The 17,262-nt window shown below is 45.5% G+C and overlaps 1 protein-coding gene across 2 annotated transcripts in view; it reads right to left on the bottom strand.

Annotated features, from left to right (window-relative positions):
* HASPIN (histone H3 associated protein kinase) overlaps positions 1–17,262 on the bottom strand; it is an 854,350-nt gene that overhangs the window by 616,298 nt on the left and 220,790 nt on the right. For both annotated transcript variants that reach the window (XM_069217741.1, XM_069217740.1), the window contains exons 5-6: positions 13,189–14,325; positions 11,795–11,981 (exon numbers count right to left, since the gene is read on the bottom strand). In XM_069217741.1, the coding sequence (XP_069073842.1) occupies positions 11,795–11,981; positions 13,189–14,325 (1,324 nt within the window). The remainder of the gene's footprint in view (positions 1–11,794; positions 11,982–13,188; positions 14,326–17,262) is intronic.

Below are 17,262 nucleotides of genomic sequence, written 5' to 3'. Positions count from 1 at the left end.
CTCCTGCAGCTAACACATTCTGCTGAGAATTGTGACACAGATCTCCATACTGCACCATAGTTCGCCTGTAGATTTTTGGACAGAGCTTCACCCGCTCCGCTAGAGAATATGCCATTAACTGCAGTATTAACAAGAATCTTGGATAACTTGCACATAGCCTGGATTGGTCATAGAGGTATGAAGTGGCATCATTTTTTACCAATGGCTCAGTACATTTTGGACTGTAAGCATCCTGACCTGATAGTCCATTGTGGTGGCAACGACATTGCACAATCACTGGGGTTGTGGGTGAAATCCAAGTAAGGGAGACAATTTCATAATTGCCTTTGTATATTCCAATTGCCTTTGTATATTCCAATAAATGGCAAAGGTCGAAAACGTTTTGTCCCAAGATTAAAAAATCCCTGAAGCATGCCATTAAAAAAGGTTTGGCATTTCATTGTGACCATGACATGGGTTCTATAGATCTTAACATCCGGTTTGATATTCCAGGTCCCTACAGGTGGCACTGAGTGCACTACACTGCCAAAGCGAACAGAATCTTCCTTGATAACGTAAAGGAATGGATCCAGTTCTATAGGTAACTTAGCATTACACACTATAAACACAAAGGCTCTTGTCAGAACCACCCCATTGCTAAATTATGTGATTCTTTCATTTATAATGTCCCATTTTTTTTGTTTTAGGAAGGGGGGGGTGACACCTGCAAGAACAAGACTTTCCCGAGAGCGGAACACACAAATGCCTGCCCTCACCACTATATTTGTACAGCTCGCACAAGAGTTTCACAAGCTCAAACACTCAAACTATATTTAATGCATAACAGGTCTGTATCATAGAATGTGTGTATTTGAGTGTGCAAACACAAGCCTCTGTACAGTAACCTTTCTCTTTAGAAATATTTCCTATATCCTCCTACATTTTTTAATTTTATTTTGTTTTGGAGGAAAATGTACTTGTTTCTTCATATCCCTTATACTCCCCACTATTAGGGTGTGGGAATAAAGTGGCATCTTCACTGACACCTTTTCACAGTATGACAGGAGTACATAGAGAGGTGTAGGAGAGACAGTTCTTTACGAACCCCTCTCCCACGTCTACAAATGTATGTAGTAGAGTGTGGGGGCAATTCAGCCTCTCCAGTGATGCCTTGCATCAATATTTTGTCTACCCCCTACTTTTTATTAGGATCCTGCAAGACTCTCGCAAGATCGTAAAGTTTTTTGGGAGGAAGAATTTACACTTTCCTTTATTACAGAACTTATGCCTTATAGTGTCCATTAGTATGGAGTAGGGAGAAAGTGGCCTCTCCAATTAGACCTTTTCATAGTACATTAACAGTGCATAGTAGAGTGTAAGGAGACAGTGGAGTATGACACCACCCCACAGTCTACTAACTGAGTATAGTGGAGTATGGGGAGAGGCTACCCTCTCCACTGATTCCTTCCATGAAGGCACCAGGGTGGGATGTAAAGAGAGAAACTGCTTCTTCACTTACACCTTTAGCCAGACTCAGCAGAATGCATCTTAGGGTGGGGAAGGTATTCATGCACAGGGAATATCTCTCTATTACATAGCAAGTATGAAAAGTACGGGTCACTTCACTGAGGCCTCTCCCCAGGTAAATAACCATCTTGAACAAAGACATGCTGTATCTACATTGTGGGCTCACGTTAGGCCCCAGCACGGCCCTTACTTTTCATTGGTGACTTTGTGTGTATTTTAAAATCCATCTCTTTTGGGTGGTGAAGCCGTCCCAATTGTTATGTCTTTTGTGTTTTTGCTCCTTCCCATTACAACTGTCCCTTTCACATGCATTCTTTCTCCTTTGCGCATTTACGTTGTTTTCGACTGACTTTTTTCTTATTTGGCTTACCACATGATTTTATGAAGATGTGTTTTAGGGGTGGTGAACCAACTGCGCTTAAGCGTATGTTAGTTTTGCATGTCTTAAAGAAAATGCACTTCTTTTAATGGAGCATGCTTTCTTTACAGTTTTTTCCGTAACATGGTCCATGTTGTTGATTGTTTAAAAAAAAAAAAAGGACTGCAGTTGTGCACGCACTGCTGTTTTATATGGAATTCCCTCACTTTTACATTAATGCTCCAAAGGTTACATTGTTGCTTTGAAAACACAGCTGTTGTGCTTGCACGGTGTGTTTTTGTGCCAGTTGTCATTTTAATTTCAAATACCCTAGTACAGAAGGTTATGAGGATTTAGTAGAAAACGTCCCTAGTTCTCATGGAGTAGTATGGGTCCACGCGGATGAGTCCAAGGATTCTTAAGTAGGCCGGGCACGTTAACTCTCGAAACTCATCAGACCGGAAGCACACACAGTCCCCCCTCAAGTATTCTCAAAGTGTGGTAACATGCAAGATGCAGTGGCTTTTAATTTCTCCATTCCAACAAGATCCCTCAATGTTTGGAGCCAATCCAAGAGTGATGGCACCAAGTCGAGCTACTACGTGTCCGCAGGACCTGTTTTGCAGCCCCAAGCACCAGTGTGATGGCGCCCCCCTTTGACAAATTCAATAGATAAGTGAGCGGATTCGGAAGTCCTTAGCTTACATAACTGGAGAATCTGAAAATGTCTGTCACACATCATGTTAATGTCAGTCAGTACCTCCGTCCACAGGGGTTGTATCTTGGAACAGTACCAGAGCAAATGTGTAAGTGTACCTAGCTGTCCACAGTGTCTCCAACAAACCGTGTCACTGTTCTGTTTCCACTTAGCCACTCCAGCTGGTGTGTAATACTAGTATTGCGCACTATTTAGCATAATTTCTGTGCCCGTCACACTACAGGCGGAGGTGCAGGCCCCTGTGCCAGATGTCACTCCATTCCTTGGTGGTGAAGGTACGTTCACATTCAACTTCCCAGTGTTTTCGTGCTGGAGATTTGGGGGACTCTAGTGGGTCAATGAGGAATTTATAGATGTCAGAGAGTATGCGTTTGCCAGATGACCAGGTGAGGAAACACTTTTCAAAAGGGGTCAGATGACGGCTCACGTGGGAGTGGATGTGGGGTTGCAGTAGTCAGTGCTGAAGGGGCATATATTGCTAGCGAGCACTGGAAGGAAGGACATACTGAGTTTGGAGTTGTGCAAAATTCATGATGCCCTCGGCCTCAAATACATCACCCAACCTCTTGCAGCCTGCCACCTGCCAGGTGGCAAAAGAAGAGCACTGTGCTGCTGGAAAGTAGGGGTTGCCTGTAAAGAAGGGCAGGGCCGATAAGCGTGAGGAGAGCTCATGACGGGTTTGCATTTTATCCCAGATTCCTATTGTGGCATGCATCACTGGAGAAATGTATACACTGGAGGGGCGATGGGGTTTAGGCAGTTCTGGTATTTTCTAGATGTGGATGCAGGCCACTGTTTAGTCAATAAAGTATCAGTGCTTCTCCATGTATGCCCTAGCCCATTCCACCATGTAGTGGAACTGGGCAGCCTGACAGTATCGCATTAATGCTCAGTCCAACAACTCAAGAGGCCAACCAAGTAAGCTTGCTTCTTCGCAACACGCCTTTTTCCCCGCCCCAAACAATGTCATCAATGAGGTGCTGTAACCTGTTGATGGTGTAGGGGAGGGGGCTGCATGTTAGAGAATGATTGGCATACAGCAGCTTTGTTAGAAGTGTCACTTTAACCGCCGCTAGCAGCCCTAGCCACAAGGGAGTATAACTTTCCCAAGAAGAGATCTGATCTGGTAGTGTCCAGTACCTTTGCGTAGTTGCTGTCAGCAGTTTGGCCTGGTGTCTGGAGTATCTGGAAGCCCACATGGGCTGTCCAGGTGAAGAAGAAAAGGTAGTCTAAACGAGCTTGGTCACCTTAGGTAGGGTGAGATTAACGATATTGTACTTCAGAAATTTGCTTTAAAACCGGAGGCTTCCCTGAATGTCTCTATCTCCCTCTTAAGTGAGGATAAAGAGAAAAGAGGCTTTGTCAACATTATCAACATAAAATGTCAGCCTACTCACAACCGATACTCGTGGCATCACTTTTCACTATTTGCTATTGCTTCAATATTTATCAGGTGAGCTGTTCAGTACAGGTCTATTAGCTACGGCTTTACAGTCACACCCAGTTTTCTTTATTTAAACAAATGAGTAATAATGTTTATTGTTCACCAATTATTAATCGCTAGTGTTGTTATGACGGTGGACCCCGATGCACCATAAGGGATTTTGCTCGTTTCACTTAACAGACAAAAGTATCATTGTATAAAGTGTCGGGTTGATCTAGTATTCCTGGTTGGAATTTTTGACAGCTAATATGGCGCAAGACAATTTGTTGGAGCTCGTCCAGTGAAATGTTCGAACTCATTGAGCTGATTAAAGAAATTATATTTTATCAGTTCGAATTTTGAGAGTAGTTTTACCTGTGTTATTCACTAGTCTCTGTTGCACATGTGTGTGCAAGGTTTATTACACTTTTCACTGTTCACTTGGTGGGTTTTGTGCTCTGCACAATATGCGCTTATGTATTTGTGTGTTGCACCAAGAGTTAATGTAAACTTTCGCTCATCACTGTACTGGTGACATTAGAGATCAAGAGAATACTATTAATTAACTGTCCTTACTCTTAGAATTAGGTACTATGTGGTGATTTATAATAACTGGTCTCCATTACCAGGACATTTTGGTGAAGGGCTTTGCTTTGTGTCATTTGCTCTATATCTGTTCAGTCATTTTAGAGAAATTAGGATCCAAAATACTGTGAAAATGGATGGTTGGTGTAGGAATCTAGCTTAGTGTGTGGTAGATACCTATGGTGTTTTCACCTTATACCAGGTCCAGGCAACCCCTATTAGTTAGTGAAACAGTGTCTAGGAAGCCAAGGTTCTCTAGCGGTAGCTGTGGTGAGCAGCCAAGACTTATCTAGAAGGAATGTAAAGCACTAGCAAATCCACAGCAGTCACACAGCAACTTCTATAACATGAAAGGAACAACACAGTGTGACAAAAATAAAGGTACTTTATTACAGATCACTTATAGACAGTCCCCCAACTAGAGGTAAGTACACACCATATTATACATACATATACATATATATATATATACATACACACACAATACGCATTAGGAATTAGTATTGTAAATAACAAGCATCGGCAAAAAAACTGCAGAAAAGGCCAGGGCCCTTTCGAGGGGCCAAACCATGTACTAAAATAGTGGAATGCAAAGTGAAGTCCCCCCCACCCAAGGATATGAAATAGTTAGAAGGGAGCTGGAGAACGTGGGACTCCCAAAAGTGAGTACCTAGATGACCCCCACCGACCAGGAGAGCAGAAGTTACCTGGTCTTCCCAGAGACTAACAAAGGGACTTGGAAAAGGAAGATTGCAAAACCAGGACCACTCCAGTGGAAGCAGACAGTGGACTCCAGATAAAGAGGACCTGCAAAAGAAGGGGTCAAAGTCCAGTCCACCCGGGAGTGACCTTGGAGGGGAGTCAAGGCTGACCATCAGCATTCAGGAGAGCCAGCACAAGCAGTCACAGGCAAACCACTGCCAGCAGGCACAGTAAGTTGCAGTGATGCCAAATCAGCACACCTGGAGAGGAGTCCCATGTCGCTGAAGATGACGAGAGACTGTCCTTGCAAGTATGCAGTGCTAGTGCCCGGGCTACTTGGAGCCTGAAGAGCCCTTGCAGCAGGGGTCAACAAGCCTTGGTTGCTGCAAGAGTCGTGATACACAGGGGCACTGTCTGGGAGGAAGGGGCAAGGGCTCACCATATCCCAATTTGGACAGAGGGTAGAGAGGACCAAGAAGATCACACAGGACCACCACCTATGTTGGAGGATCCATGCAGTTCCTGTAGAGAGCAGCTACCAGCAACCTTAGGTGTCTGCAGATGCAGAAGAGTGACTCCTTCACTCTAAGGAAGATTCCATCTTGCTTCTTTGGTGCAGCTTAAGTCTTGCCGACCCCAGAGGATGCACAACCATGGAAATGTTGCAATTACTGGAAGAAGCAGAAGAAACAATGTTGAAAGGCGAGGTTGTTCCAGGGGTTGCAGACTTGTTTGGTTCCTGTAAAGTCAAGCAGCAGGTCTGGTGGCCAGAGGTTGGGGCTTGCATGCTGAACCTGGGGACCCACCAACAAGGGAGTCCATAAATAGCCTTAACGGGGCTTGGTCACTCTGCAGGGTGACCACCTATCAGATGGGGGTCACTGACGTCAGTCACCTATCCTGACCAAACTGATGCTCCCAGGGTCTTCTGCACATCTTGTTTTCAAGATGGCAGAATCAAGTGGCCACCTGGAGGAGCTCTGGGCATCACCCCTGGGGTGGTGATGGACAGGGAAGTGGTCAATCCCCTTTCCTTTGTGTGCTTTCGCGCCAGACCAGGGACCGGGGCGTCCCTGGACTGGTGTAAGCCGTATTATGCAAGGAGAGCACCAAATGGGCCTTTCAAAGCAGGTCTGTGGCATGGAGAGGCTACCCCTTACCAGCCTTGAAACACCTATTTCCAAGGGATAAGGTGTTGCATCCCCTCTCCCTCAAGAAATCCTTTCTTCTGCCTTCCCCTGCTTGAGCTGGACAAGCAGCAAGAGGTCAGAAACCTGTCTGAGGGGTTGCAGCAGCAGGGCTGCCTGCAAACCCTGAAAGACTTGTAGCAACAATACTGGGGGGGGGGGGGGGTCTTCTACAGAGCCCACAGTGTGCATGGAATAATGCCACCAATACTGGCATTAGTATTGGGGTATCATTCCGACATGTTTGATATCAAACATGTCTAGGTTCTGAGTTGCCATTATGTAGTTGGACCACAGGTAGTGGTGACCTATGGCCAGTGCATGGGTAAATCGGCTTTCCCACACTTACGAAGTCCAGTGCACTAGAAACAGAGTTCGTTGGGACACCTCTGCTCATGCAGGGGTGCCCTCACACACAGGAACTTGCATGTTGCTCTCTGGGCTAAAAGGGCCTAACATATGGGTGACTTACAGTGACCTGGTGCAGTGACCAGCAGTGAAAGGGTGCACCTTTTCACACAGGTTGTAATGGCAGGCCTGCAGACAGTTTGCATGGGCTCCCATGGGTGACATAATACATGCTGCAGCCCTTGGGGGACCCCTGGTGTACCAATGCCATGGGTACCTAAGTACTATATACTAGAGACTTTCAGGGGTACACCAGTATGCCAATTGTGGGAGTAAAGGGTACCAAAGCATCCAAATTTAGGGGAGAGAGCACAATCCCTGGGGTCCTGGTTAGCAGCACCCCACCGAAAACAGTGGAAGCACTCTGATAAAAAGGCAAGACGTGGCGTTAACCATGCCAAAAGAAATTGACTTTCCTACGGTTGGTACCACAAATTTAAACAAGCATTTGCAATGCACTAGGGTCTCACATTTGTCGGAGTTACAGCTATTCCCAGTTGTAAACTCCCAAACAGATTTTTCTGGCATTAAAAGAAAAAAAAAGCGCGATCGCGCTGCTACAGTTCACACATAATAATACCTATCGGCAAAAGTGCAATTATGAACATAACCGGCAAAAGTGCAATTAACTGTGTAACAAGGTCGATAGTATGCAAAGAGTTCGACTTCTGCCCAGCAAGATCGCGCTGCGAAAATAGAGAAAAAGTAGTCCACAAACCTGACTGGAAACAGCGAGCCTTGCATGTTTTATGTACTTGCTCGCTGCGCTCGAGGAGGGCTAACCACCGGAAAAGGCATGACGTATGCGTGCCTTCAACTAATCAAAGGAAGTGGATTCTAACAGGCAAGCCAATGTGCCAATGAAAGACACTGACGTGACGTTGACAAGGCTCCGAGCCCTTTTCTAATACCTAAAGCGCCTTGCTAGCGATACGCATGCACAAGTGCATGCGACGCAGGCTCGACCCTAAAAAATAGAGCAAAGAGGGATTTTCTTCCTATTAGATCTTTCAGTCCTTGTAGGAAGCTGGTCTGGTATGTGTTGGGTATCTAAGGTACTTAAACATTATACCAGGTCCAGGCATCCCCTATTAGTGCAGTGTAGGCAGTGTCTAGAAGTCAGGCTCTCTTGAGGTAGTTGAGAATGTGCAGCCAAGGCTTATCCAGGAGACATGCAAAGCTCATTCAATACCACTGCAGTCACATAGCACTCACACACATGAAAGAAAACACTTAGTGTTGCAAAAATGAAGGTACTTTATTTTAGTGACATACCAAAAAGTACTAGAGAGGCAACCCTCCAACAGGGGGTAAGTAACACACATATACACACACATATAGACAGTAGTTACCAGCAATAGGCATATAAAGTGATAGAAAACAGTGCAAATGCAATTAGACAATAGTGACTCTAGGGGGAGCCCAAATCACATACTAAAAAATGAAATGCGAACACAGGACCCCCACCTAGGTAAGCGGAATGTGTAGAGGGGAGCTGGGGGTACTAGGAAACCCCAAAGGTAAGTATCACAGTACTCCCAAGCGACCAGGAAGAAAGAACTAAGTAACTGGATTTTCCCCAATCCACCCAAAAGGAAGAAAATGCAAAACCCAGACAAGACTGAAGAAACCAGCGGTGAATTCTTGAAGAGGAAGACCTGTGGATGAAGATGACCAAGTCCAGAAGTCACAGAAGAGCCCAGTAGGAGTAGGAGCTACTACCCACCCAACTGTGGATGCAGGAGTTGGTCAACTGTGAGACGAAGACAGTCAGTAACACAGCCCTGGAGCTAATGAAGAGTTCCTGGAGGATGCAGTCGACTTCCCACGCCAGATGAAGGACTGCACTCGTTCAGTGGCGAGAAACAGCCGCCAACAAGCCTTGGCAAAGGCAGAAGTCACGATGAAGCAAAAGTGGAGCTTCCGAGGACCAGCAAGGTCCACGAGGACTCAACCCACAGGGGGAGCCCAAAGGGGACCCTTAGCAAGGCAGAGAGTCCACAGAAGAGACAGCCCCCACAGGAGACCCACTGGATGAGGAACCAGGAGTCGCAGAGGAGCCCACGCAGCACAACTGGAGAAGGGTCCCACACTGTAGGGCAAGCACACACAGGGCTGTGCGTCGCAGTAAAAACTGCTGGGTCTACACAGAGCCTGAAGATTTCTTGGAGGAGATGCAAACAAGCCTTGTCAGCTGCAAAAGACGCGGTGCCCAGGAGTACTGTGTCCTGCGTGGGAAGGCAAGGGCTTACCTCCACCAAAGTTGGAAAGCTAGCAGAGAGGACCAAGAGAACTACTGCGGACCACCACCAGTGATGCAGGATCCACGCAGCTCTGGATGAGAGGAGATCCAAGCAGCCAGTCTTTGTGGAAGTTGGTGCCTGCGGACGCAGGGGAGTGACTCCTTCACTCCAAGGGAAATTCCTTCTTCCTTCTCGTGCAGACTGAAGACTTGCCGCCCTCAGAGGATGCACAGCGGGGGAAATAGTGCAAAGCTGGAAGGAGCCATGGAAACAACGTTGCAAGCAGAGTCTTTGTCATGGATGCAGATTGTTGGTTCCTGGAGGGTCCAGTCACGGATCCAGTGGACAGAAGTCAAAGTAAGGTCTCAGAGGAGTCCGGCTGGAATCTTGCAAGCCAAATCTAGGGACCCACCCAAGAGAGAAACCCTATATAGCTTTGAAAGGTGGATTGGTTACCTAGCCAGGTGACCACCTATCGGGAGGGGCTCTGATGCTGCCTGGCCAATCAGATGCTCCCAGAGGTCCCTGCCAACCTTTGAATCAAGATGGCAGAACCTATGGACCCTCTGGAGGAGCTCTGGTCACCACCCCTGGGGTGGTGAGGTACAGGGGAGTTGTAACTACCCTTTCCATTGTCCAGTTTCATGCCAGAGCAGGAGTCCCGGAACAGGTAGACTGGTTTATGCATAGAGGGCACCAAATGTGCCCTTCAAAGCATACCAGTGGCTTGGGGAGGCTATCCCTCTGAAGCCATGCAACGCCTATTTCCAAAGGGACAGGGTGTTTACCTAGTCGTCGTGTCCCCCCCCCCCCCCCCCCGGTCCTCTGAATACTTTGCATAGGCTCCCTATGGGTGGCATAATACATGCTGCATCCCACGGGGATCCCCTGGTAACTCAAAAGCCTTGGGTACCTGGGTAACATATACTAGGGACTTACATGGGGGCACCAGTATACCAAATGTGGGGTGAAAATGGTACAAGTTACCAAGTTAGAAGGGAGAGCGCATAATCACTGGGGTCCTGGCTAACAGGATCCCAGTGAACACAGTCAAACACACTGACAAAATGCAGAAAATGGGGGTAATCATGCCAAGAAAGAGGGTTCCCTCCTACAGTCCTGAAGGATCTGATTTGCTGGCCACCCACGAAGAGAAATGTTGCAACCGCCATTGAAGGACTCGAGGACTCTGTCCCCATTTCTTGTGTTTACAAAAAAACGTACATACAAAGAGGCAAGAGTAAGGGTACCCTAACTGTTTTTTGGTGTGTGGGGAGGGGGGGGGGGGGGGGGAGGGGTGGGTCTGTCTGAGCCAAAATACATTTTGCTGGCGGACCCAGCAAGGTCTTGTTAAAGTATTAAGTGAAGCTTGCATGGTCCTGCAGTACACTTTAGAGTGCCATTTGTGGGATGGTACCCCAAAGGTACAGCCAAAATAAAAATAGAAAATGTGTGGGGGGGTGTCTGTGGGGGACTGTCTGGCCATAGGCAGTTGGCCCACCCCACGATGCGCACAGCCATAGGTCATGCGCTGTTGTGGGTGGCAGTCTGCGGGTTAACTACACCTCAGGTGGTGGCAGCTGGGGGTGGCCGCTTGCAGAGTTTGGGCATAGGGCCTGACCGCTGACCCAGCCAGGCATCCAACCCCTTACGCTGTGTGAAGGTAAAAGCTATTCTCAGTGAGGGAGATGGGTGAAAACTATAAGTGTTGAATTTGAGATTTTTTTTTTTATTTTTTTTAAAACATTAGTTGTTATATTACAAGACCTAAATACAACATGACTTTAACCTTTGTTTTTTCAGTGAATTTCTGAGGGTTTTTTGTTTCTTTTTAAACATAAAGTAAGACTTAATTACCATACCTAACCAAAATGTAACTTTAAACTTTGGCTTTTTCAGTTAAAATGTATGTAGATATACTTACCAGCAGTTTGGTGTGGTAAAAGTACAAAGTTGTAGTACAATGCCCTGTAAAGGTCAATGCATTTTATAATCATTGTAATGTGTAGAATTGTAAAAGTGTGTCCTCACGACTGACATTCCAATGGGGCATTTGATTTTTACTGGTGCATGATCTAGTTTCAGTCCCTCCCACCTTGCCAAATTGGATTCTGCATTTTCCCAATATACTTGCTACCAACATTTGTTTTAAGAGAGTGGTCGTGAATTTGGAGGATTGCATTCTTTATTGTAACCTGTATAATTGTATGGTTCTGTAACCTCAATTGCACAGCAAGCCTTCTGAGGCTGGTGTTGAATGGCCAACCAAACTTTATTGAGTCTTATGGTGCTTTCAGATGCCATTTTATCGTGACAAACGAAGTGGCAAGGTTTTTGGGAAACTCCTACACTCTCTCCTTTCAAACTGCAGGTATGTCTTTGAGACTGCAGGAATACCTACCAGCGTTTGATTTAGTCACATTTCTTTCAATTAAAGACAACTCCGAAGCCAAATGTAATACGTAGCCATCGGTGTCACTGGTCTCTATTCCATGCTGAAAGCTTTAGTATAGTAAGTATCTTAAGCACCTTTGAGTGTGTGCGTCCACGTGTTTGGGTTGGCGAAACAGCAAAACAGAGGGAGGAAATACTCAATTTTTCCGGATGAATACCAGTTAATACTCAAAAGCATGTTTAAACAGGAAAAATAACTTTTCACATTACCTTTTTTTCTTTTATGCAAGCTGAGGGCTGCGCGAAGACGAGCATATCTCCTATTATCACAGAAAAACGATGAGTTCGAGGAGAGGCTCAAGAAAGCAGATGAATTGAGACAGGAGTCTGGCATATTCGCAGGCATCATGCATTCTAACATCGCGAAACTGTCCCCAAGGCCAAGAGAGGCAACCACCTGTAGAACAAAAACATTAAAACCGATACATCCCCAACTCTCAGTACTGCTGTGAAATTAATAGTTTTGGTGGTCGGATAATAATTATAAGTTCTTAGTCTCGTTAACTCCAGTACATTTTGTTGGGATTATTTTCTTTAGGAATTCAACAAAATAAATATACAAATACAGAAAGATAGGGCACACTCTACTCTGCTCTTTCAAATCGGGATACTTTCCACTCACATTTTGCTAACATTCATTAGGTGAATCAACGCACCCTCATGGAGACACTGGGTACAACAGCACTTGAGAATTACAGACATAACCTAGCAAGTAATATACTTTAGATGACTGTAGCAAAAGCCCCACTAAGCCAACTGAACCCCGTTAGGTTTTACATTTAAGGTATTCAGTTTTCCAAAGCTTTCCAAAATAAAATGTGTTGAAGGTTTTCCTCTTTAATCTCTTTGAGATTTGTGTCATTGGTCCTTGTTAAAACAACCAACTCCGCAAGGTCCAAAGAAAACAGAGCAAAATTAAGGCACAAGTTCAGGCCAAAGGCTCCATACTCCAATGTGAAGACCCACCATTCATATGTATTCGGTGGATGTTATACTGAAAGGGTGCATCAAACACAAAAAGTACTGAACCAAATTCACTGGGGGCACGTCAGTTATGTGCCTCTTGTGTACGAAATCGCTATGAGCCATTACATTAAAAATCACGTGACATCCCTCCCCGACTGAACCGGTGTAGATAAATGAGGGCAGAAAGGCTCTCGAAATACACACCTCGCAGAAGGCTGAAACTGACTTTTTCCGTGGCCTCACTGCACTTTTATTCTGATAACTCTCAAATGAAATAAAACGCCGTTTTAACTCGCATCACTGCCCACTCTAAACCATGATAAAATCGATTGCTGTCTTTTATTAGCGTATTTAAAATGTTTGACATTTAAAACAGCTTCGGATTTCCTTGACAAAGCCTGCATTTTTATTTAGCAGATATAAAATAAAATTGCAGGTCATCACTGCGAGTCAATGAAAATATTTGACATACAGCTTTCTTTCACACCGGTCATCGAAGACAACGTCATACGAGCAGTACTGGGATTGTATTTGAAGTTGTGACCTGCTGTAATACTTATGGATTCAAATACACAACCTTCGGGAATTTGTGTTGCTAGTTCCCAAGAGAACATCTAATTTACATCTGCAGATCTTACCTCATTAGCTCTGTGCTTCCAACGTTCAAGACCATGTTCAAGGAGTAGGGAGGCACTGCTGTGCTGGGTGCGGAATGAAAGCTGCAGATCAGTTTTGTTGGTTTTCGCAGTCACATTTGCAGTGCGTGTTCGATTGCCCCACCTTTTAGAGCTGAAACCGCTGATGCAAACCTTCCTCCCAGTACCAACAGTACAACTGTTGGCTTCTTGGGGCAGCGTGCCACACTGGCTGGTCTCGGAGATCTTATTTCGGGTTACAGTTTCTGCGTTCAGAGTTGGGCTGTATTGCTTGGTAACAGACGTGGTCTTCTCTTCATCTTCACAGCTGCGGCGAACGTTTCTACCGGTATCTTCACGAGTGATTTCCTCTGTCGATTCTACTCCTGGATATGGTCTGCCAATACCAAGGCAGTCCAAAGTTAAACTACCTTTTACCTCCTTAAGGGGAGACTGCCACTTTGAAGTCAAAAAGTATCTACTAACTATATCACTATTCAAAGAGACTACAGGCTGCAAGGAAGGATCGCGCTGAAAAGCTCCAAGTGAGATACGATCGGCTTGTGGGTACGGCTGCTTAAAACAAATATTGGGAGAGCAAGGAGTAGGAGTGAAGAGCTCTGAACTAATACAAAATACGCTTGGGCTACCCTGGATAGCTGGCTGGCTGAGGGCCCGTGTACAGGACTTGCTGGGTGTGCAATGCGAAATGCATATTAAAGATTTTGAATCAGAAAAGATGGAACTTGGGACACGATTAGGAGAAGAAGCAAGGGATCTAATTTCCCCGGGAGAGTCTCGAAGACACTGCAAAGAGTGACTTGATCTGTGAACGCTCACGTCAGCGTCACGCTGAAAACTAAGCGTTTCGCCATCAAGTACATCTGTGTCTGTATCAAAAGACATATCACCAGCAGGCTTTGCAGCCATTTGTTTTCGGATACTCAGAGTTACACTTGGGGTGCTACACAGCAGTGGGGGTTTGCGGATTGGCCTTCGCTTGGGAGAGGTCATCTTCCGAGATGAAAATGTTGAGATAAGATGCGTAGATGAATTCTGTACATGCCTCCTGGTCAATGGCTTCCTCCTTAAGACCGGAGATCGCGCAGCAGATGCAGAGCAATAGGTCTGCAAAGGTACCTGTGATTTAAAAACAAAACAAAAAAAAGCATTAAATTCCTGGCAAAGACAGAACACAGTTTTGCACAGGCTATGTGACACTGTACGAGAACACTCTTGTAAGAAATGGGGTCTCTAGTTGGAAGAGGTATACACCTTTGTCCAGGTAGGGACCACGAACCTAGTCAGGGTAAATCACAACACAATTATACAGTGCCCACCCTCTGGTAGCTTGGCACCGAGCCGTCAGGCTTAACTTAGAGGGCAATGAGCAAAGTATTTGTGCAGTACTTTATACAACAGCACAGTGATAACACCACAGAAAGACACCACACAGGTTTAGAAAAACAGAGACTACTTACCTGATTAAAATACTGTTGAAACAATGAAAATCCAATGTACACAAGGACATTTATGAATTTTTAAAGATTAAATCAAACTAAAGCACCTAGAAAACACAATAGCTCTAACTGGCGCTATCATCACCACCAGGTACAGTACCTTTTGAAAACAAAAAACAAGGACGTCGGAAAGAGGCATCGATGAAGTTGGTGTGGCATCAGTTCCTTGTGGCTTCTGAGGAAAGAGGCATCGGTTACATCAAGATGCAGGGGGGCGATGATGCAGCGGCGTCCACGATTCGTCTGTCAGGACGTGATGTGTTGACTTCGCAGTGTCGCAATGACCATGAGGGACATCAGCAGAGTCACGGCTACGTCGGACTTGCGTAGCAGGCCGCAGTCGCTGCGTGCAGAGAGGTCCACAGAGCGGGAACAGGTTGCAGCATTGCTGAAGTCGTTCCAGAGTTCCCGGAGTTGGGTGCTAGCAAAAAGCTAGTAGTTGAAGAGATTGCTGCTTCAGAACAGGAGGCAAGCTCAATCCAAGCTCTTGGAGAGCATTCTGGGGGAAGGCAGCGTCCTTCCAGCACGGTCAGAGGCCAGCAGGGCAACAGCAGAGCAGCAGTCCTTTGCAGCAAAGCAGTCGAGAGAGTCCTTTGGGCAGCCAGGCAGGTCTTCTGACAGAATTCAGGTGCAGGTCCAGAAGTGTCTGAGTTGGTGGGGGTCAGAGACCCAGTTTATATACCCAAAATGCCTTTAAAGTCGGGGAGACTTCAAAGAGTGGTTTTAAAGTGTACAAGTTCCCCTTTCAGTTCAGTCCTATCTGCCAGGGTCCCAGTGTCATGTGTCAAGCCCTCCACCCTTCCAGCCCAGGAACACCCATTCAATATGCAGAGTCCTGTGTTTGTTGTTGTCTGGGTGAAATGCACAAGGGAGCTGTTAACTAGCCAGGCCTTGATGTTGACTGGAGACAGGCTGTAAGGCACAGATGTTTTTTAAGTGCAGAGAAATGCTCACTTTCTAAAAGTGGCATTTCTAAAATAGGAATATAAATTCCAACCTCACCAATAAGCAGGATTTTCTATTACCATTCTGGCCACACTAAATATGACCTGGTTACCCCTTTCAGATCAGAATCTACCACTCAAAAAGTATATGAGGGCAGTCCTAATGCTAGCCTATGAAAGGAGCAGGCCTCACACGAGTTGCAAAAAATGTAGGAGTTTTTCACTACCAGGACATATAAAACAGGTGTAAATGTCCTGCCTGTTACCTGCATAGCACCCTGCCCTATGGGTTACCTGGCCTACCTTAGAGGTGATGTATGTGTAGAAAAAGGGTATTGAAGGCTTGGCAAGTACCTTTAAAGGCCAAGTCAAAGTGGTAGTGAAACTGCACACACATGCCTTGCAATGGCAGGCCTGAGACATGGTTAAGGGGCTTCTCATGTGGGTGGCACAATCAGTGCTGCAGGCCCAGTAGCAGCATTTAATTTACAGGCCCTGGGCACATGTAGTGCACTTTACTAGGGACTTATAAGTAAATCAAATATGCCAATTGGGGATATACAAATGTTACCATGTTTAAGGGAGCGAGCATATGCACTTTAGCACTGGTTAGTAGTGGTAACGTGTGCAGAGTCCTAAAACCAGCAAAAACATTGTCAGAAAAGTGGAGGGAGGCAGGCAAAAAGTTGGGGGTGGGATGACCACCCTAAGGCTGTCAGGTCTAACAACCCTTTGAATTAATTAGTATTTTATGTTCTTAGCAGTTGGGTCTAGATTCTAAAATGTCAAAAGAGCATTTTGGAGGAATACATTTCAAAGGATAGACTACAATAAAACAATGAGTAAAACTAGAAACTGCAAAATGTAGAGTGTCTCATGTACCTCCACATATTGTCTGATCATTTCCCTAGAAAACAAGGTCTTGGAGTACACTGTATTAGTTAAAGTGTCTTAGTCAGAGGTTATCTGCTGGAAAAACAGTGCCGAGCGTACCACAGAGGGGAGTATCGGGGCCTCAGAAGAATGCAAACAACGACCCTGAATAAGCACTGGCTCACGTTCCAGCGGTGTCTACACTGTACTGTATCAAACAGATAATATATGCTACATTGGTTTGATGGAGGCTTCAACATGTACTACACCACTTAACCAAAATGAATGGTCCCTGTAAATAGCCTCCGCTAATGAAGTGACCAACTTATTGGAACACAAAATGTTAAAGCTCTGGATACATCTATCTGTCTTAAGATAAATACAAAATATAAATGCAGCATTCATGTGTGTATCAAATCTTGTGTGGACTCCATGGTTCTCTATACATGCTCTCTTGGGAAAACTGCCACTGTATGACAGTTCAGGGATGCAACAAGATAGACAGGGACTACTGGACTCCAACAATCGTGGCTGGGTTATTTTGCCACCGGTGTCCCTCCTACTATGGCTCTGCAACTTGGGTCAAATACAAGAAGTTTCAGACTCGATTTTCAACACAACAAGGGAGAGCACTCACAGGCTTGTCGAGGAGGCAGAGAGTTAGCAGGATCTCAGAACTCAACAATCAAAAAGTACAATAAACATCCAGCCTAATGCTAGTCTTTTTAGAAATGAAACAA

This window comes from Pleurodeles waltl, chromosome 12, assembly GCF_031143425.1.
Source record: "Pleurodeles waltl isolate 20211129_DDA chromosome 12, aPleWal1.hap1.20221129, whole genome shotgun sequence".
In the NCBI taxonomy this organism is placed as follows: domain Eukaryota; kingdom Metazoa; phylum Chordata; class Amphibia; order Caudata; family Salamandridae; genus Pleurodeles; species Pleurodeles waltl.
Note: the sequence above shows the minus strand (reverse complement) of the source record. Positions and strands in the feature narration are given on the sequence as shown.